At 44.4% G+C, this 22,746-nt stretch overlaps 1 protein-coding gene across 1 annotated transcript in view; it reads left to right on the top strand.

Moving 5' to 3' along the window:
- Positions 1 to 22,746, top strand: part of LOC133961685 (neuronal PAS domain-containing protein 3) — a 175,881-nt gene that overhangs the window by 43,157 nt on the left and 109,978 nt on the right. Inside the window, exon 2 of the mRNA XM_062396958.1 lies at positions 5,037 to 5,135. Within this exon, the coding sequence (XP_062252942.1) occupies positions 5,037 to 5,135 (99 nt within the window). The remainder of the gene's footprint in view (positions 1 to 5,036; positions 5,136 to 22,746) is intronic.

Genomic DNA, 22,746 nt, shown 5'->3' with positions numbered 1-22,746 from the left:
ATTATTGATGATGTTCTCCTGCACGTGGCATCTATTGCACTTCTGTCCGTCCTGGGAGAGGGATCCCTCACATGTGGCTCTCTCTGAGGTTTCTACATATTTTTACCCTGTTAAAAGGGTTTTTTGTAGTTTTTCCTTACTCTTGCTGAGGGTTAAGGACAGAGGATGTCACACCCTGTTAAAGCCCTATGAGATGAATTGTAATTTGTGAATATGGGCTATACAAATAAAATTTGATTGATTGATTGATTGATTATTAATAATTATCCAGGGAAAAGAGACGTCTGACGTTAGAATGAAAAACTATAAATAAGTTTATATGTAGAACAGTTTTTTCCTGGTTTCCTGATTTGTGTGAATCTGATCTTCTGACATTAAACACTTGTTCTTTAGTCTCCTGCGGATTCATCCACTCTAAATAGAGCTAAAGCGAGAGAGAGAGAGAGAGAGAGAGAGAGAGAGAGAGAGAGAGAGAGAGAGAGAGAGAGAGAGAGAGAGAGAGAGAGAGAGAGAGAGAGAGAGAGAGAGAGAGAGAGAGAGAGAGAGAGAGAGAGAGAGAGAGCGAGCGGCTTGTTCTCTCTGGTCGTGTCACTAATCGTTTGTTTAATCCTCCTCGAACATTAAATATTAGACTCAGTTTAAAATCTCAGCTGTCATTTATCACCCTGCTGCTGCTGCTGCACAAACCTCAACTCACTGATCCTCTATTTAACAGGTGACAGCAGCCCTGAGACACACACACACACACACACACACACACACACACACACACACACACACACACACACAGGAGAAAGACTCAAAAAGCCTTTTAAGTAATTAACGATCACACAGGTTGAAAAAGTCTTGTTTCCTTCACGAGATGCGTCCGATTTAACTGAGATGAAATAAGAGACGGAGGAAAATATGCTAATGAGCGCTTTAGTTCTGTTTTTATTAATTCATGTTCTTATTGGGACCAAAAGTCGTATTAATGTTTTTGAATGTGAGAAATAAAAATGCTCAACACAAGTGAAATAGTCTGGTTCTAAACTTCAGTTTCACTTTTTCAGAATCTCTTCATGTTTTAGTTTGTGTGATAACAAAGTGTCACGATCCTCACAATTTACATTTGTCCTCACGTTCTCAAATAAATGAGTTTATCCTACTTTTCAAAAACCTCTTTTCCATTGACGCTGATCTTCTGTAAACGTCTCGGCTGGTCCTCACAAAGGTAGAAGAAGCTTCAGGCTTCAGACTGTTGTGTATCGAGAGGATTTAGTGTCCAAGTGAAACCTCCTCGAGCTTTACTGAGGCACCGGAGCAAGACTGACCGGCTAAACCTGGACCACAACATCCTGACCGGCTGGGGACACAGTGTGTGCACACCTGGAACTGTGTGTTACGGGTGTAATTGTGTATTATAGGTGTGTGTGTACCACAGGGTGTGGATTTGACCCTGCCCCTGGAAGTGTGTGAACATTCCTATAACAAACGGAGGTTACAGCGAGTAAACAGGGGAACAGGGCTGTGTGTATTTTTTTGTTACGTTTGTGTGTGTTGTATTTATAAATATATATGTGAGTGTGTGTGTGTGTGTGTGTGTGTGTGGTGCTGTTCCCTAAACTGACACATTTTCAATCACATGGTTTAGTTCGGGGGAAATTGTTGAAAAAGAGGGAAAGGGCAGATTTCTGCAGCTCTGTGGGCAACAATAGGACAAGCCAGGATTAGTTTTTCACTTTGTGCGTCTCTGTGTGTGTGTGTGTGTGTGTGTGTGTGTGTATTCTCAGACAATGCCCTGGTAGCCAATTTGTAATATATAGTCAGCCTTGAAAAATGGCCCAGATCTCCCCTTCGCTGTCTGCAATTTAGCTCTGCTGGCGCCCGGCAATACCTATTGTACTGCCTCCCACCACTGCCATTTTGGTCTGATGGAGTGTGCATTTGTACTTTGTGTGTGTGTGCATGTGTGTTTCTTTACTTGCTTATGTGCATTTACCCATGAGTCTGTTTTTGTGTGTGTGTGTGTCCATCCAGCGTGCAAGACTGTGTTTATTCTCAGGTTATTGAATTTTCTGTTTGTGAGCCAGAGTGTGCATGTGTGATTATGCAAGATGTGTGTGTGTCTCAGTTTGTGTAGTTGGATTGTCGGTATGTGTGTGTCTGTGTGTGTGTGTGAGTGTTTGATGCAGTGCAGTTACTCGTCCACTTTACCAAAATGACAGCGACACCTGAAGGCATCAATCTGGAACCAGCGGAGAAAGTGAGGATGGAGGGATGAAGAGAGGGATGGATGGATTTGTTAAAAGCAAACAGAGGTGGAGGGAGAAGGCTATAGGTAAAATAGAGTTATAAAGAAGTGAAGATTGGGAAAATGAAAGGAGAGAGGGAGTAGGAGAAGAAGTTGGAGATAGATTTACAGATGTGAGAAAGAGGGGGATGGAGAAAGAATAAAGGAGATAAAAAGAGTGGTGAAGTTTAGGACGACTGCTGGATGAGAAAGATGGAAAGAGAGAAGGAGAGAAAGGGAAGAGTGCGAGTGAGTGGAATGGAGGAGAGGAAAAGAGGGGATGGTTTTTAGACAGAAAGAAGAAGGAGGGGAGCAATGGTAAAGGGAGGTCTATGGAAGAAGGAGAATAGATGGTGGGGTGAGGAGGTGAGGAAGGAAGGAGGAATAACAGAAAATGAAACAAAGGGAGGAAGGAGAAAGAGAGATGGAATATAAGACAGAACGAATCTCAGCAACAGAGTGAAGGAGAGAATAAAAAAGAGGGAGAGAGAAGAGGTGATTGGCGTCCTCGCTCTCTGCAGATGGAGGTCACTTCACCAGAGGTTCACACGGCCGAGTGGAGAGGTCAGCTGAGAGAGAGAGAGTGTGTGTCTGTGTGTGTGTGTGTGTGTGTGTGTGTGTGTGTGTGTCTGTGTGTGTGTGTGTGTGTCTGTCTGTGTGCGTGTTGTATTTCTGTCCTGATTATTAAAAGTTCATCGTTAAACATAAAGTGAGAATCCAATCAAGTGTTTGATCAAATGTTTAAACCTCACGTTTATTTCAATAATTAAAGAAACTAAATAACGCTAACAAACAAATAATCAAACTACACTTCCCATAATGCATTTCACCAGGCATCGGTCACTGTCACTCATCTTCATCTAGACTCAGCTGCATCTTTTCGTTCCCTCTCATGTTCGGTAATGATAGTAAATCGATGAAGACCAGGACTCTTCATGATGCAGATGTTCATCAGGTCTAAACCAGTTCATATCCAGGTGAAGATTCATGATGCAGATGTTTCTGATCATCTGTTAAACCTCGTGGGACAATCGAACCCGAGCCAGAAACAAAACCACTTCTCCTTCTTTGGATCTTTTCTTCCTCCCTTCCTCCCCCGACAGCAGCGATATGTTTCCCAGTCATGCATCAAGAGATCAAATCTAAAAAGTAATACAATCTCTGGACTCGCATCTCGCTGCTTTAATTTGAAACCAGCTCCGGCCGCCTCCTCCTCCTCCTCCTCCTCCTCCTCCTCCTCCTGGTGGAGGTGGAGTAAGTTATGCCGCCGCTGCCCTCGCTTCACCCGCTGACAAGAACAACAGCGGCCGGCTCGCCTCACAAAACTGTGTTCGACAATAATACTTGTCCACAAAGCAAGACCGACAATGTCAATGGTTTTACGGTGCGCTACACAGTGCAGCTAATGTTCTCCTGCAGCCAGCATCGCTTCACTGCCCCCCCCCCCGCTCTCTCTCTGCCCGTGTGCCTCGCCCTCTTTCCACCTCCCCTGCTTTCTCTTCTTCTTCTCTTTTATTCTCCTCGACTCGCGCTCGCTCCCTCTCTCCGTATGAAGAATCCATTCGGGCGTGGGTTCTGACAGCCTGTCTTTGGTGGGGGTGTAAAATTCAGATAATTCACTGTGCACAGACAGTCGCTCTGGGGCCGCTCTGTGCTCTGTGTTTGACTCCGTGTCACTTCCCCGGCTGTCGGGTCCCAGTCGGCAGCGTTTAGCTTTTCAAAAACCCTAAAAGACAAAACCTCCCCGAACTGTAGGTGTGTGTTTATTTTGTGTTTATTATTGTTTCTGTGGAGCAGCTGCTTCTGCGAGAAGGAAAATAACATTCAGCTGTTTTCTGGGTTTGATGTTGGATTTAAAAAGCTTCAGGTTCCAGCTCGTCTGTCGAATTACTGAGTGAAACTGTCTCCCCCTCATGTGGGAAGTGAAATGTGGACGAGGTCGGGGGACAGGAGGACACAAGACGTGACTCAAGGTGACGACAGCGTGCAGCTGGATTGTAGATTTAAAAATGACAGATGCCAGAACCTTTTTTATTTCTTAAAAAAACACAAAACAACATAGTTCATTCCTCTGCTTTCAAAAGAGAGAGTGGACTCAACGGGTCCGGTTCTAATATGAATCTTAAGAGGATATTAAAGTTCAAGGTCATGTGGGTTGTTTGTGTTTATGCTGCACATGTCTGTAAACAAGGAAAACAAACAATAAACATGAATCGAGCTCGGGTCGGGTTCAGACAGAGAAACGTGGTCCAAGCTTCTTTCAAATCAACAGGTTGTTCAACACGTTTGTGTTGTTTTCAAACGTTTGTTGTCGTGTCGACTCGAGGAAGCTGCTAGCTACACGTGGATGATTTGATTGGTCGTCAGTTTGTGATGTCACAGACGGACAAAGTCTTTTATTTTATTTCTTCCACTGAGATAGAGATGCCCAGTTTGTCAAATGATTCAATTTCTGTTTCTCTGAATATATTTTTCAGTGGATATGACTTCTCTGTTCTTTAATTGGTGCAAAGCTCATAACATTTGTATTTTATGATTCTTTCATTCATGTGTTTTCTCTTCTTTTCCTACACTTTTGTTCTTCTCCTCTTTGTCCTTCTTCTTCTCATCTGTCACTCCCTCGTTTCTTTTTCTTCACTATCTTTTCCTTCTCATCCATGTTGTGTATGTTTTTCTTCCTCTCCTTCATCCTCCTCTTCCTGCTCGTTGTCTCTTGCGGCTGACGTTAAAGAACCTCTTCACGTTTTCTTTGTGTGTTCCACAGTGACCCCTACTGGGAGCGGCCAGCTAATGCAGGCAGCTGCTCCGCCGCCCGGCCCAAGACGCTTCACCTGGCCGGCCAGCAGCACACCTCCTCCCCATGGTAACGTTTGTTTGTGCTCCCAGGAGCTGCAGCAGTACTGGTAGTACTGGTAGTAGTAGTAGTAGTAGTAGTAGTGGTAGTAGTAGTAGTAGTAGTAGTAGTAGTAGCAGTATTAGTGTGTCTGTGTGTGTGTGTTTGTTCAATATGAGTTGTGTGAACACTTTGCCAAACTCCTCATGTATCAGTTTCATCTTCTTTTAAACCAAGATCAGAGCTGAAGAGGTTTTTGTAAGTCTCTTTGTGGAAAACGATTAGCCTAGCATAGCTTAGCTTAGCTTAGCGTATCTTAAATTATGAACATCAAAGGAATCAAAGCCCAATGAAATCTAGTTTGTTAAAAAATACAGATTTGTTTAACTTTCAAATTAAAAGTGATAGCTCTAGTGTGTGTGTGTGTGTGTGTGTGTGTGTGTGTGTGTGTCTGTCTGTGTGCGTGTTAAACCGCTGCTACAAAATCGTGTTACTCCCCCCCCGCCCCCATTCATCCTCAGTGTCTTTGTCAGTGAACAGAAGAAGAGATTTGACACCAGCAAGTTTACTGAGGCTGGATGTTACAGTATGTGTGTGTGTGTGTTAGTGTGTGTGTGTTAGTGTGTGTGTGTGTGTGTGTGTGTGTGTGTGTGTGTGTGTGTGTGTGTGTGTGTGTGTGTGTGTGTGTGTGCTGGATTATAAAGGGAGGATTTGTGTCTCTGAAGGCAGACGACAGTTAATAGCTCATTACGTGACGAGCTCAGTGTCGCTCTGTGAGCTGCTGCTCGAGTGACGCGTCAGAAACAAACATCTGAAGCTGGAGGTGCCTGATGATTGGTTGATATCAAGATCCACAGTCATGAAGAGCTGATGATTGGTTGATATCCAGATCCACAGACATGAAGAGCTGATGATTGGTTGATATCCAGATCCACAGACATGAAGAGCTGATGATTGGTTGATACCCAGATCCACAGACATGAAGAGCTGATGATTGGTTGATATCCAGATCCACAGACATGAAGAGCTGATGATTGGTTGATATCCAGATCCACAGACATGAAGAGCTGATGATTGGTTGATATCCAGATCCACAGACATGAAGAGCTGATGATTGGTTGATACCCAGATCCACAGACATGAAGAGCTGATGATTGGTTGATATCCAGATCCACAGACATGAAGACATAAAGTTCTCTTACATCCACTGCCCCCCCCCCCTCAGGTCGTAACAGTTAGATGATTTATTTTATTATCCTGACGACTCATAAAGAAGAGTTAGCTCCTGCTTCATTCACCCGACTCACGAGGATTATTTCTCTTCTTTAAAGCTTTTGTGTTTAAATATAGAAATGTATACACAAGTTGTTCTCCTTAGATTATTTTTTCACCGGGCTTTTCTGACAGACACCTGCCAGCCAATAAGAGCGCAGTGCTTTACTGTTTGAAGTCATTGGAGAGCTGTGAGTGTGTGTGTGCGTGTGTGTGTCTCTCTTACTCTGGCCGGGTGTATTTCCAGTGTTAAGGTGAAATTGAGATAAATGGTGGAGGAGCTGGGTGGTCACAGAGGCCCCTGATATACACTCCACCTGTCTACTCTGCTTACAGCTCCGAGTGTGTGTCTGTGTGAGTGTGTGTGTGTGTTTGTGTGTGTGTGTGTGTGTGTTGCAGACATCCCCACACATACACATCTGAATGTATTTTTGTCTTTAGTTTAATTATCTGTATGTATGTTCTCTGTAGAAATGTGTGTTGACATGTAGCAGTATTACCTGTTTTGTGTGTTTGTGTGTCGCCGTTGTGTGTGCTTTGTTTGTGTATGTGTGTGTGTGTTTGTGTGTGTGTGTTTGTGTGTGTGTGTGTGTGTGTGTGTGTGTGTGAGAGTGTGTGTGTGTGTGTGTGTGTAAACAGAAGGGTTGCAAACTAAAAGAGACAGATGGACCAGGGAGAGCTGCTGCAGCCCTGCTCACTTTTCCTTTCTCTAACACACACACACACACACACACACACACACACACACACACACACACACACACACTCACACACACACTGCTGTTAACCAAGTGGTACCTAAGCGAGCCTGGAGAGAGCGTGAATGAAGAGAGAGACTGAAGGTTTGATTTGCAGTGAGAGTAGAGAAAGAGGAGGGCCGCTTTATTTTGAAATCTTGTTTACTGGTGTTAGAAAGGGGGAGAAGAGGAGGAGGAGGAGGAGGAGGAGGAGGAGGAGGAGGAGGAGGAGGAGGAGGAGGAGGAGGAGTCACAGAATGAGAGAGAGAGAGAGAGAGGAGAGAGGCTGGTTCAGCTTGGGTCTGTCCTTCAGAGGTGACGACTCTAAAACCACATAAATCTTCCTCCACCTCCTCTTCATCCCTCCCTCCCTCCCTCCTCAATTTCTCTCTATTCTTCAACCCTCTCTTTCTTCTCCACGTTCTTTCCTTCTTCCTCCCTTCTCTTCTCTCCGTCTCTACATCCTCTCCCTCTCCGTCTGCCTTTGTCTTTCCCCTCGTCTTTCTTCCTTCCAACCATCTTCACTAAATGTTTTCCACTCCTTGTTTGCCGCACATCTCTTCTCTCCTTCTTTTTCCTCACCTGTTTCTCTCTTCTGTTCAGAGCCCTTCATCTTGTTCTTCCTTCCTTCTTTCTTTTTATCCTCTTTCTTCCTTCGATCTTTGTATTCCTCCTTACGTCTCTTTCCCTTGGCCCTCTCGTTGTCTTTCTTACCTTTTTCTGTCTTTTTCCTTCCCTCCTTCCTTCCCTCGTTCTCTCTCTCTCTCCGAGCGTCGATGGCAGAGTTGTGATTTGTTGTGATGTGTGTTTCTTCTCCTCCCTTGTCGCACAAGTCGACTCCTGTTGCGTCGCTTACTTTGTTCAACTTCCTGTCTGTGATGCTTCACTTTCTCTCTCACTTTCCTTTTCTCTTATAACCTACTCCCCCCCCCCCACACCTTCACAAACAAAGAGAAACCACAGATTCAATAATTTTTCTCTTCATTTTGTCTTTTATTTTTCTATATTTCATTGTCTACCTGTGTCTTTGTCTGGAAGGAAACATGTTAATAATGAATTGTATAGATTTAGACGGAGAGGAAGTGTGTGTGTGTGTGTGTGTGTGTGTGTGTGTGCGAGCAGCAGAGATCTTTGAAGTGGAGATGCTTGTAGTCCAGGAGCATTGATCTTCAGTCCCATCGGTCTGATTACTGATCAGAATGTTTGATGAACCTCGTTTGAAATAAATCTTCAGGACGAGTTTGAGCTGATTTCAGCTGAAAGCTCGTTCACCTTCGAGAAGTCGAAGATTCTTCAAATCGGGACGTCATCCTAAACGTTTGCCTTGTGAACACGTTATCTCAACAACGCCTCAAGAGAATCCTTCAGAATTTGGCCCAAACGTTCACTTAGACTCACGAATGAACTGATTTGATTTTGGTGATCAAAGGTCAAAGGTCACAGCAAACTAGGTAAAGAATGTAATATGTTGAAACACCTGAAACTGACGGAGGTAATCATGGGACGGGATGATTCTCGTTATCGTAAAGACATACTGCACACGCAGAGGCTGCAGAAAACAAACATGACTGAAGCATGTTGTCCTTTTATTATCGTGACCTGTTTAATATCGGATCGGCGACGAGTCCGTGTTGTTCTGAAGACTTCTGGACTTCTGCTGCGTCTGGAGAGAAACACAACAAGAGCTGATTTACACAAACGAGTGAACTCTTCATTTGGCCTCACATTAGCTTCACACACACACACACACAGACACACACCCTCGTCTCCCCGGCCTCACCGCCAGCCGACTCTTCTGACACCGTGCACCTGAGAGACGAGCTGTGACGTGGCCTCGTCCCAGAATCCTCTCAGGAAAGAGTTGGAACTGACATTTCCTCCTTCTTCTTCTTCTTCTTCTTCTTCTCCTCTTCTTCGTCTTCTTCTTCTCTTTCTTATTCCTGACGCGTGATGAAGAGCAGCTCCGTGTCCCCCGTCTCTCTGATAACAGCCCCCCCCCCCCTCGTCTATCCGTCCTCATAACAGCAAGTCCCTCACCTCGTTGGACAGCTACCCACCTGTGGCGCCGGCGAGGATTCACTCACATCAACAGCAAACACACACACACACACACACACACACACACACACACACACAGACACACAGACACACACACGTCTCTATCTACTTCCCCCGTTCCTTTGTGTGCAGTGAGAGGATTTGACTCTCACCTCGTCTTCACCCGATCGCTGTCGCCCGCGGCTCGTTACTGCAGCGAGGGTCCCCCCCCCCCACCCCCCCCGAGGAAGAGGGAGCACATGAAACAAACCTGTTGTCGGGCTCCATTATGACGCCTATAGATGTGCTTCATACGGTCATGACACAGAGGAGGGTGTGTGTCTGTGTGTGTGTGTGTGTGTTAAAAGTGCGACAGTGAGAGAATGGATGAAGCCTCATGAGAAATCGACTTCCCTCTTTTTGATTCATGTTCAGTGAAAGAATGAAACTTAAAAACTGTTTGATTTAAGTGCAGTTACATGTATTTACAGTTTGTGTGAATTTTGTGAGTCGTCATTTTTCTTTGTGTCACAGGAGTTGAATTAAGTTTTTGCCTCAGATCACAATTCAATTTAAAGTTTATTTATCTAATCCGTTTATAAAACAATCTTCGTTGACCAAGATACTGAAAAGGCTAAAAACTAAAATACTAAAATATAACGATATTTGTAGAAAACAAAAAATAACCTTCAACGAGCTGGAGGCTGTTGACCAATCAGAGCAGAGGGAGGGCCTTAAATAGACCGGGGCCTGAGAGTTTGAGACAGAGGCTGAGGAGAGGAGCTGCAGCAGTGGACAGTCTGAGGACAGTGATGTTTGACATTAGAGCATGAAGACGTTTTACAGTTAACACACAAATGAACATGATCAAGATGAACATGAGGAGAAGTTTGTCCTTTAAGATGAATATAGAAGTTGAATATGAAGTCTGACGTGTTTCAGGGTTCGATTCCCTCTTCTCTTCTTCGACCGACTCCACGCGTTCAGATTCAGAACGATAAAACAAAACTCCTCGAGCATCATATCACGTTTCATCCTTTCAAAATAAAGTTTTTCTTTTACCAAGACAAAACTTTCTTTCTTCAGAAACTTCTGTCGCACCTTAAACCAGCTTGAAATCTGCTCCGTGCGGCTTCTTCATATCAAATTCACGGTCGTGGATGGAAAATAAATTTGCCTCTCGACTTGTTTTATCACAGAAACTTTGATTCAAACACTTTTCAGGACAAAACTAAAATCGTCTCCTTCTGTTTCTAACTAAAATTGAAAACTTCAAACATTCGTCATTTCGTTCCAGTAAAGGCTGCGTGTGCCGGGCGGAGGATGAAACGTCTTTTTAATAATTCATCCTGTTCGTTGAGGAGCGGTAGATTTTCAATTAGTGTTGATACACTGTAAAAACATGTGCATGAGGAGAAGTAGAATCTGGAGCCTCTGATGACTTATTAATTTAATTACTCTGATGAGAGAGAGAGAGAGAGAGGGAGGGTGGGGAGGAGAGAGAGAGAGAGAGAGAGAGAATGTGTAATTCAGTGTTTTTGAAGAAAAGAGAAAAGATCAAACACAAATTAAGTCGAGCAGATGCGTGTAATGTGTGATTTAGAGGCCGGGAGCATTTACAGAAGCTGCTTTTCATGTGTGTGTGTGTGTGTGTGTGTAGAAACACACTTGCTCACTCTCCATTAAGTTATGTGTTTGCTTAAGTTTGCATTTTAACATACACACAGTGTGATTTGTGTTTCTGAATACACGTCTGAATGTAAATAACATTTCAGTGTGTGTGTGTGTGTGTGTGTGTGTGTGTGTGTGTGTGTGTGTGTGTGTGTGTGTGTGTGTGTGTGTGTGTGTGTGTGTGTGTGTGTGTGTGTGTGTGTGTGTGTGTGTGTGTGTGTGTGTGACTTAATGAGTATTAGCTCCAGACACGATGGTAATAGCAGTAGTAGTGCTGGTATTAGTGATAATGTTAATAGTAGTGATTATTGTGTACAAGTACTATATAGTGAAGGATCAGATCTCTTTATTTTACTGCAGCAGTTTTCTATGGTGCTTAATTGTATATATTTATATGTTATAATGAATTAGATTCTTCAAATAGTTTTTTTGTATTTTCACATTTACAATTTATGTAGTGTAATGTTAATAATGGCAAAAAAAAAAAAAAAAATCTTTTAACCTTAATTTAATCAGCACCAGAAAATCTACATCAGTATAATTAGTTAGAGAAACTCTCAAGATGGTGTGTGTGTGTGTGTGTGTGTGTGTGTGTGTGTGTGTGTGTGTGTGTGTGTGTGTGTAGTGATCCAGCTGTTGGCTGCTGCAGCAGTTATAGGTTGACAGGCAGCAGCGGTCGCTGTTATTCATGAGCGTCTTTGCTTCATTTTTTCAGCCATAATTAATAAAGCACACACACACACACACCTACACACAAACACACACATGGTATAGTGGTGGAATGAAGGAATTTAAGGATGACCAACAAATGATTTGGACATATTTTTAAATCATATTTTATCTGGAAAATGTGGAAACCAAAGAATAACGTCCAACGTTCAGGTTCAGTCTCCAGTGAAGGAGTCGGACACACAAAGTGATTCTGATCGATTCTTCCATCATTAATATGCAGCCTTTGTAGTCATTAGATATTAGCTTCAAGCAACAGTGTGTGTGGTAGTGTGTGTGTGTGTGTGTGTGTGTGTGTGTGTGTGTGTGTCTGCAATTTGGAACGATTTGTTTTGAGATTCCATTTTGATGCAACACATGAAACTTGTCACATTGATGTGTGTGTGGACATGAGACAAACATCTATTAGTAGTAAAAGTAGTTATTAGTAGTAGCAACACACATACACAAACACATACACACACACACAGACACACACACACACACACACACACACACACACACACACACACACACAGACATCCCGCTTCCTCTGCTGCCGATAGACAGGCCAGATGTGTGAGTGTTTGTCTTTTCCTGCACCTGCCTACATTTGTGTCGGTGTGCAAGTGTGTGTGTGTGTGTGTGTGTGTGTGTGTGTCTGTGTGTGTGTGTCTGTGTGTGTGTGTGTGTGACAGCCAGTCACCTTGCAGGTCTGCAGCTCACGGCTTCATGAATAAACATGACTGCCTGTCTATATCCACTCCCTGCTCCACTGCACTCTGTTCTATTCTATTGTGTTCCATTGTATTGTATTGTTTTTTGTTCTCTTCTGATTGATGTTGTGTTGTGTTTAAGTGCGGTCGTTTGTCGAGAACTGACATGTTGAGCATCTCTTAAATATTTAGGTCTTTGAATATTAGTGGTGTGTCTTTGATGTAACAACATGTCTGAGGTGCAGCCTCATTTAAACAGATCAGAAGTCAGTAGAAAGATTCAAAGTGTTTTTTGTGTTGTTCACAAACACACTTCAGGATCAGCAGCAGCTCACCTGACGTCTGCCTTTGATCTCTCCCCCCGCCGCCTTTGATTCAAGAATCATTTTACGACGTGAACTTGATCTCAAACTTTAATTGGATTCAGATCTGCTCGTCTCGTGGGCAGGAGGCCGTCAGCTGTCAGAGACTGGGGGGGGGGAGCGCGGCCTTGACTTAGCTCTAATTAACCGAGAAGCTGTTTTATTTTGTAGGGGATCATTCATCGTGGTTTTTTGATCTCGTCTGGATTGAAAGATGTTCTAATGATTCTGAACTCTCAGCCTGAAGAGGAGGTTTGGTCCTCGAGTCCTTCTCTCTCTGGAGGAATCACCTGATTAGAGACGTCCAGAGTCTTAAAGAGGGACAGACACCAGCTGAGGACGGGAGACACACATTACACACAGAAGAGAAACAGGAAGTTCAGTTTCCTTTTCTTCTAGTTTCACCAGATTTAGTTGATTTGGTGATTTCTGGGCTGTTACAGTTCTATCAGCTGTCATTGAGAAGGATTTGGTTTGTTATGCTCATGATACACTGGGACCAAACCAGCTCGTCTTCACTGTGATTTTATTCTGTTTATACTTCAAATCACGTTTGCTCTGTTTGTGCTTCATCCACATTCTGGATTTTGGTGCAGCCTCCGGCCTCCTGTAGAAGACAGCACATGCTCCTGGTGGTAGAAACATGATAAATCTGTGTTTAATATCTTAATATGATTAATATCCTGAGTGTCCAACAGGTTCAAACCTTTATTTTAGCAGCTGCATTTGAGCTACACACTGGAAGGCTGGGTTTTAAAAGGTTTAACTGTGAATCTGACATCAGAGACACTAAAGAGAAGCAGAGGAGGAGAGACAGAGAGACAGAGACAGAGAGACAGAGAGACAGACGGACAGACGGACAGAGAGAAGAGTGAAGACAGAGAGAGAGAGAGACAAAGACGGAGAGGCAGAGAGACAGTGAGACAGAGAGACAGAGAGACAGAGAGACAGAGAGACAGACAGAAGAGTGAAGACAGAGAGACAGTGAGACAGAGAGAGAGAGAGACAGAGAGAGACAGAGAGAGAGAGAGACAGAGAGACAGTGAGACAGAGAGAGAGAGAGACAGAGAGACAGAGAGACAGAGAGACAGAGAGACAGAGAGACAGAGAGACAAAGAGACAGAGAGACAGACAGAAGAGTGAAGACAGAGAGACAGTGAGACAGAGAGAGAGAGAGACAGAGAGAGGCGTGGACACAGGCTGCAGGTTGTAAGGCCGACCTCAGGCCTCAGCTTAGCTCCTGCTAAACTGCGAATGTGTTTATGTGACAACGAGACTGAGAAGACGAGAGACGGACACGAAGGCAGCGAGGCAGGCGACGAGACAAGAGGACGGACAGGGAGACTGTCAGAGGAGCTGATTTAATGCTGTCCACAGACAGACACAGGGTCATCATCCAGCCTGTGTCGGCTCGTTTTGTGGAGATTCAACTGTGAACGTCTCAGATTGTCTCCCAGTCGCTCGTCAGAGGTCTCTCTGCTCCCGCTTAGTGGGAGAGACACGCTGCATTTAGAAACCACTCTCTCTCTCTCTCTCTCTCTGCGCTTCCTCTACCTGTCACTTGTGCCTCTCTCGCCCCCTATCTCCCCCTGTGACTGCCCGCCCCCCCCCTCCTCCCGCTCCTCTGCAGCATCTCAGCCTATTTCTTCCAGTTATGGTCCACTTGCTGCGTGGAGGAGATTTAGCCGGCAATCCCTCTCTCAGATAGGACCGAGGCCGGGGGAGGAAGGCCGGGCCGGGCTGAGCCGAGCCGAGATAATAGTTAAAGAGCGACAGCGGCTGAAGGCATTAGCGTCAGAAGAGGAGGTGTAAGAAGGTTCCTCATGATCAGACGCAGCGTGGGACAGATGTGCTTCAGATTAACGCTCTGGAGAAGCTCTGCACCAAACTGGAACTCTCAGGTTCTTAAGACACAACTTTCACAACGTAGAAGATAACGTGAGAAGTATTAGTAGCAGTAAAGTACCCTAAGTAGTACTATTACCAGGGATACCAATTCCAGACTAGCAGGTGCTATACTTGAACTAGTAACTGCAGTATTAGTAACTCCAGTTGTACCGGTAGTAAAAGCATTGTTTCTAAAAGTAGTAGTATTGTTATCCCAATTAGAAGCAGTAGTCATGTTCCAAATACGGGCAGTGTTACAAGTAATACCAGTAGTGCAGCAATAGTACTAGCGGTACTAATACCAGTATTAGCAGGTGTATTAGTACAAGGCAACGAGTGGGTGCTTCTTTGGTTTGCTTTGATAATAAAACCTGATTACCATTATTTATGTATATAGTAGTAATAAACTAATAGAATCAGTAGCAGCTTCACCAGTATTACCACTAATAGCAGCTTCACCAGTATCTATATCGTCCTACCAGTGGCTCCAGTCCGTGTCGTCCTCTGAAACCAGCTGACAGTTCTCCTACAGGCGGATCCTTCTTTATAGAGTCTGTTTAATTATCAGCTCCACAGTTGTTTTACTGGGATTGAAAAGCAAACGGGGTGAAATGGATGAAGAGGAGTTTTACTGCCCAGTTAAACAAGCTCCTGGGATTAGAGCACCGGCTCGTTGGTGAGCGGCTGATTTACAGTGTTGTCCTTGTTGTTGCTAATTTACTAATTGGCTCAGTGAATAAACTCCGATGGAAAATAAATCCTCATTTGTTTGCTGCTGCACAGAACTTAATGGAATGAAGTGGATTTCCCACCTTGTTGTGTAGAGTTCAGTTTAATGTGATGATTACTTGTTTCTGACATTTCATGTGAAACACGGGTTGGATGTTTAGGACTGTGTTGAACGCTGAGCCTGACGACCACAAGAGGGCGCTGTGTACGCTGATTCATCTCATGGAAGAGAAAAACAATCCAAACACACACGTGGACATTCAAGGACTTCTCTCTTATACGTCTGATCTTATGAAATAATGTTCAAAATACCAATAACAAGAAAAATGAATTCCTTAGCACCAAAGGAATCTTACTTCTGATTTAATATCTGAATTCTGAGAACCACTTTATCTGTTTTGAGTTTTATTTGAGGAATCTGCTGTTGGAGGAAGATCTTAGAAAAATCCCCTCGGATCAAACACTTCACTCATTTCTCTGTTCCACCGTCTTTGTCTTTGATAAATCCATAAGACTGAGTTTGAGTTTGAAAAATGGAGATTCCAAATTCAACCGATCTTGTGTAAACAGTAGAATCTTTGTAAAGCAGCTGTTAGCAGAGACAACAGGGTCAGTAACATTCTAAATGTGTTCTCCATGTTGTGTTCTACACTGGAAGATGAGGCTGATGCCGGTTGGCTCCTGCTGGAAGGGGTCATGTGACAGGAACCTGACGAATCAGTGAAGGCTACGTCTCGACCATAAAGAACCAATCAGCAAGAGGTCGTCTCGTTTTCTGCTCCAGAGTTTTCAGTCTAAACTCTGGAGCTGTGAGGACACTGTTTGACGTGATGCATCCCCAGGTCCTGTCCCCTGAACGTTATATGAATCCTTAACCTGAACCAGAACCTAGATAAACACACGCCTGGAACCAGGGGTTGACCCTCAATCAGCCAGTGAAGCTGGAGTTCCACCAAAATGTCCTCAGAACAATGGCTGTCAACCACAAGTGGTCCTCACAGACACAGAGAGACACATTCTGGAATACCACCTGTAGCTGGAACACACACACACACACACACACCGTCTGGTCTAAATTCTTAATCATCGCTGGACAAAAGATCCCCCCCCCGCTCCTCTTTCCGTCTCGCTCTCTCTCTCCTCCTGCTGTTCTTTGTGAAGGTCTCTCGCCCGGTCCGATTGTTCTTCCTGTGGGTGTATGAACCTGTCGGGCTGACAGGGAACTCCCTCTGGAGGGCTGGGATCACAGATGCTCTGCTGATGGGATGTCCAGTTAGTTAGCAGACACACACACACACACACACACACACACACACACACACACACACACACACATTTATTCTCATTTGCGTGTGACACGTGGACACACACAGTTTGACCATCATGTCTTCATTCAAGGACGAGCGTCAGACACACACACACATGGCCACACACACACATACACACACACACACAGACACACACACACATGCCCACAGACAGGTCCATCTGGCCATGAGAGGTGGTAATGTGTCTGCAGGGCAGGCAGGAGGCCGGCTGTGTTTGTTGGACGCTCCAGCGAGTCCGCCAGGTCCTGCCATGATTAAGAACTCAAACCCACCCTTGTGCACCTTGTGTGTGTGTGTGTGTGTGTGTGTGTGTGTGTGTGTGTGTGTGTGTGTGTGTGTGTGTGTGTGTGTGTGTGTGTGTGTGTGTGTGTGTGTGTGTGTGTGTGTGTGTGTGTGTGTGTGTGTGTGTGTGTGTGTCTGTGTTGTGTGTGTGTTTGTGATAGAGAGAGGAAATGAAAAGGAGAGATAATTAAATGCCAGAAGATCTTTGCTGCTCCAGCCTGAACCAAACAAAGAGACAAACTTCTTTGTTAATTGTTCTTTACAACTTTATCTAAGTTGTATTGACAATCAGATTTTACTTTAACTTTAAATCAATATATAGGTGTAAGAGTTTGTTCACCACAATTAAACAAAGCACATCGTGTTACCGCTGGAAAAGAGTCATGCAGATTATTTAGCTTTAACATTGATTTAATGTTTGATACGATAGTTTTATCGTAATCTAAAAAGACATTTGGATTCAGTCACTTTGCGGAACCAGTTTAAAAACACAGAGTCACAAAGTCCTGGATCCAGTTGATGTCACAGATAGCAGAACTCATATCTGACATATTTTGTCTTAATGTTAAATATGAGGAGGTGTAGACGTGTCGTCCATCTTGACTTAAAGTCATTGGTTCTTTGAGAAACCTTAAAAGTTCTCTGGATGAATCATAACAGGTCCACGTGAACATGAACCGTTTTTTCCCACTGATTCTGACCTTTTTCTGAAGAGATTCAGAACTTCCCACCATCAGAACCTGCAGCGTGCAGAAGCTTCCAGTAATCCCTGCCCCCCCGGTCCGACCTCACCTTTACAAACGTTGTGTATAGTTGTGTATAGTTGTGTACAGTTTACAAAAGCTCCCAGTTACGCACTGGGCCCCTCGCAGTATTCATTAGCATAACTTGTCCCTGGATGTCCAGTCTCGCCCCGGGTGACCCGGTGCCCCCCCGGCTTGTCCCAACGTGACCTTATCTGGCCCCGTTTGCTCTCTGTGGCCTGGGATCGAACCTCCGCTGGGCGCCCCGATCGCCGGTTGGAATCCCTCCCGCTCGCTCGTATCATCTCTTCACAGACGCCCCCTCGCAGCCATTGTGAGTGTGAAAAGCTAAAAGCTATTGAAGTTAATTGCAGCAACAAAAGCACAAGGAGTGTTTATGCAAATCGTCCTCTCATTCTGCCTCTCACCGCCTTTCCATTCACTCCCCTCTCCTCCCTCCCTCCCTCCCTCTCTCCCTCCATCCATCCATCCCTCTGTTTCCTCCCCCCTTCGTTTCTTCTCTTCACAAATCTTCCTTATTCCCTCTCATTGAAATCACATTCTCATTTCTGTTTCACCTCATGTCTCCGTCTTCACCTCCCTCCGTCCAGCAGTCCCACACATTAACTGAGCTCTTTAGAAAGGAAGCAGAAACAAAGTGATGGAGCTGAGACCAGTCAGATGAATGGACCAGTCAGAGGTCAGAGGTCAGAGTGTGTGGAAGAGGAGGGCGCTCTGCAGAAGTCATCATGGAAGTGATTCATTCACTCTGCTGCATCACCTTCTTCTATCTTTATGTGCAGCAATAGAGCCTCAGTACTGTGTGTGTCTGTGTGTGTATGTGTGTGTGAGTGTGTTTGCATCTGTGTCTGTGTGTGAGTGAGTGAGAGGACAATATGAATAGTGATTAGAGAGTCTGATAAGTGACATTTCCTCTCTGTGCAGTCTTTTATCACCATATGCACACACACACACAGAAATCATGCACACACACACACACACACACACACACAGACACACATACACACACACACACACACACACACACACAGACACACATACACACACACGCATGCAAAAAAAGAATGATATCTTCCTCAGTTCCTGGTTGTAATTTACAAGCCTGTATAGGAATGTGTGTGTGTGTCTGTGTGTTTGTGTGTGTGTGTGTGTGTGTGTGTGTGTTTGTGTGCGTGTGTGTGTGGGAACACAAAGCTTTGGACCAATCAATCTCCTTCCAGAAAGTCTTCTTTCTTTCTTTTTGGCCCTTCTGATTTGTTTCTTATATTTTTGTTGGATGATTATTGACACGAGCGTCGGCAACAAAAACAACAACAGGAGGTGAGGTCGGTTTTTCTGAGGAAAGCGGAGGAGAGTGAACGAGGTGTAGGACGGGGGGAGTGGGCGAGCGAGCGTGCTGTGAACCGCATCCAGCATCAATTATTCAGCTTTCTGTTGCTTCGTACAAACAAGACCTCTGGCAGAGAGGACGACACACACAGAGCGGCAGAGCGGCTCTGGAAACTCGACGGTTCGATATGAGAGGAGGAGAGAAGTGGAGAAGAGACAAATTAAACGGAGGCTGACATCAGGGAAAGTAAACCCACAGGTCTCCCACTCCAAACACAAAGAGTGTCACATGTCTAACATCTAATCTGACGCTCAAATATGACAATATTAGTTGTATTTGTTTGGAACCAAATCACAACACACATGATCTCATGGCCCTTTACATAGTAAGGTTGAGGTTTTATAGAGTAACACAACAAGCAGCACTGACGACAGTAGAGCTGAGGGATCCTCTGGTTGGACAATGTTTCTCTAAAGTGTTTAGAGACAAATATAATGAGTAAAACGTTCTGAGTCATCCAGGCTTAATGACCTGAAGTGATTCGATTCATGGATAAGCAAAGCTTGGTGCTTTTTGATGTCCACTGCTGCAGCTCCTCTTTCAGCCTCTGTCTGTAACACTTGGTCTTAGCTCCTGTCTCTTTAAGACCCCCCCCCCCCCCCCCCGCTCTTGATAAAGTCCAGGTGACATCACAATGATACAGAAGTCTGGTCTGGACGACTGACTTTGAAAAACAATAAATGTCTCCTTTGTTTTGACGAACAGGAAACAGTGTAATGATATGATATATTCCTAATATGGAGACGCATTAACATTTTGAATGAGCTCAGTTCACGTAGAGGAGTCAATGTTCTTATTAATCTAAAGGTCAAACCTTTGTTTAACCCTCTAGGGGCGTGTCCCTGACCTGTCGACCTGGTGAAAGTTAACAGGAGAAAACTTTGTCTCATTCACTCCTTTGTCCACTCGATGCAGGAACTCAGTGTTTACTCAACACGGAAACTAATCGGAAAGAACGAAGCAAAGAAGGAAAAGAGAGAGAGATCCTTCTTTGTGTTTACCTCATCTATAATAGATGAAGTCAAGTTCACCCGGTGTGTGTGTGTGTGTGTGTGTGTGTGTGATTGTGTGTCAGTCTGGCCTCAACACCAGGTTGCTGTAACCTGCTTTGATCAGTCACAGCGGCGAGGTTGGCAGCGTGGCACCGACAGATGTGTACAGAGGGTGTGTTGTTGTTGTGTTGTTGTGCTGTTGTGTTGTTAGTACGTTTCAGAGGGTAAACTACAGGGTGGCTTCAGGTGGGTTTTTTAAACGGCCTGAGGTTGTTTAAACAGCAGAAGTGAGCTTTTATGATTTAAGGGACAAATATGGTTTGACTTGTTCACTGAACTTCCATATGAAACTTATTAACATGTATGAAACATGACCTGACCTCAAACGTCTGAAAATCATAACCTGAATATTTGATAGTAATCGTGATTTCATGGATTTAATCACTTTTAAGCTGCATAAATATTTAACTTTTATTGAGAAGAAAGGTTTTAAGTTCAGCATCAAACTTCATGGACTTGTTGAGAGTTCCTCATTTTTTTCATTATTCCCCCAAATCTGATGAATTTTGTTCTGATGGTCAAAACTGAGGTGATGATATCTCACTGTAAATAGTGTGTGTCTGTTGTGTCCGTGTACAAGTGCGTTTGGAAGTGTGTGTACTCGATGTTGGATGTGTGTGTGTGTGTGTGTGGTTGGGGGGGGGGTGGTTGTAGGCCAAAGGTATGTTGTTCTGACTCTGCTGCCAAGCTAATTAGCTCTGTGGAGCACGGAGGCCTGTGGAGAGGCTGCACCACACACTGAGGGATATTCTGCCAAAACACCTTTTTGCTACTCGCACACACACAAACCTAAAGAACACAAACACCTGAAGCACTCGCACAAAAAGACGAGCACGCAGACGTCCCTCTGTCAGGTCCTGACACGGCCCTGGCCTCGGATGCTACCATCTTGTTATCCGAGTCAAAGGTCTGGATTCTGCTGCTTCGTTTGCATCACACCTCACTTCACCTTCTGGACCAGGTGGAAACAACTCTCTCATGTTTGTTCATAAAGGAAAGGATCTAAAAAACAATATTTTACCTTATTAACATGTTTCTATATGAAACAAGATACCAATGACAGCCAGGGTTTCAAACGTCACAAATATAAGGAAGCAATCCCTACATCGTGGTGGGGTGGGGGGCGGTGGATGGGGGGTGTTTCTCTCTTGTAGCATAATGAGGTGAGAAGCCAGACGTAGCTTAATATCTGTTTTTAAGTTTAAGATAAGTTTAAGCTGATGTAGCTCAACGTTCTTGATCAGGACCAACAATTAACGCTAGCATCATATCGATAGCTTGAAAAGCTAATTTAGTTACATCTGAGATTATCTTTGACACATACAAACAGTAACATTCTGATACACTGACGTTTAGTCAACTATTCACTATGATTTATTAATATAAAGGAGAAGAAATTCGTTAGTTTGAGTACAGAGCTGAAGCCAGGAGCTTGTTAGCTTAGCTTCCACGGCTGCGATCAGGAACTGTTCATACGAATCGTTTTGTACGACTGCGACTAACAAAGATGAACGACGCATGAGAAAGTCATTTCAGAAGGTGAGAGAAAGGAAGGGTGGAGAATGCGTGAGAAAAAGAGAAAGAGAAAAGCAGGAAAGATGGAGAAGAAGTTCATAGAAGTGATGATAAGAGGACGAGAGAGGTAAAGAAGGAAAGGGAGACACAAGGAGGGAGGAAATAAGCAAAGGAGACGAGGAGGTAAAAAGAGATAAACGCATTAAAAAGATGACTAATTTAAATTTAAATAACGTTAAAGTGGAAGGAACAGAGGCACAGAAAGAAGGGAGGATGGAAGAGGAGAGAAAGAAATGAAGGATAAAAGAAGCTGTGGGGTGGAAGTAGAGAAGAGCAGAAGGAAGGAAGGATAGAATATCAGGAGAGTAAAGTTAAAGAGTAGGTGAGGCTGGAGAAAAGCTAAATGTGAGGAGGATGAGGAGATATGGTGAAAAATAAAGTAACGACATTGAAAGTAAGAGAAGAAGAAGTGATGAGGAGGAGGATGTCAGGGGAGGAAGGACCATTCACTGTCCGATGGCCGTCAGCAAGAGAGGAGGAGGAGGAGGAGGAGGAGGAGGAGGAGGAGGAGGAGGAGGAGGAGGAGAAGAAGAGTTGTTTCTTTGTTTGAAGGTTACAGGAGGACAAGTAGAGAGAGAAAGAAGAGAGGGAGGATGTGATGGAGACAAAAGAGAGAGAGGAAGGAGGAATGATTGCAACGAGAGAAAGAAGAAGAAATGATAAATACACGAAGAGAAAGAGGTGTTCAAGTAATTTTGTGTCTCCAAGGTGGAAGCAGCTTTTATACCATTAACGCCGCCTGGTGTGTGTCTGTGTGTGCGAGTGTGCGTGCACGTGTGTGTGCTCCTGCCAACTCTTTAACGAGGGACTGCTGCTAATTTCAGAGCTAATACTGAACTGTTCCACACCACTGAACCCAGGGAGGGGGGGGGGGGGGGGAGGAGGGGGGAGGAGGGGAGGAGGACATAGGTGGAAGGAAGGAGTGAGAGAGACAGAGAGAGAGAGAGAGAGAGAGAGAGAGAGAGAGGGGAGGAGGCAACGGGGAAATGAGGAGAAGCATGGATGTGAGATTACAGACGAGAGGGGACATAGGAAAGCATATAGGAGAGTAGGAAAGGAAACGAGGTGGAGGAGGAAACACAAAAGATGACAGGGGAGGACAAAGGGATGAGGGGAGAGGAAAGGAGGAAA

Source organism: Platichthys flesus, chromosome 10 (assembly GCF_949316205.1).
Source record: "Platichthys flesus chromosome 10, fPlaFle2.1, whole genome shotgun sequence".
NCBI lineage: Eukaryota > Metazoa > Chordata > Actinopteri > Pleuronectiformes > Pleuronectidae > Platichthys > Platichthys flesus.
The sequence above is the reverse complement of the archived record's forward strand: the minus strand, read 5'-3'. Positions and strand labels throughout refer to the sequence as shown.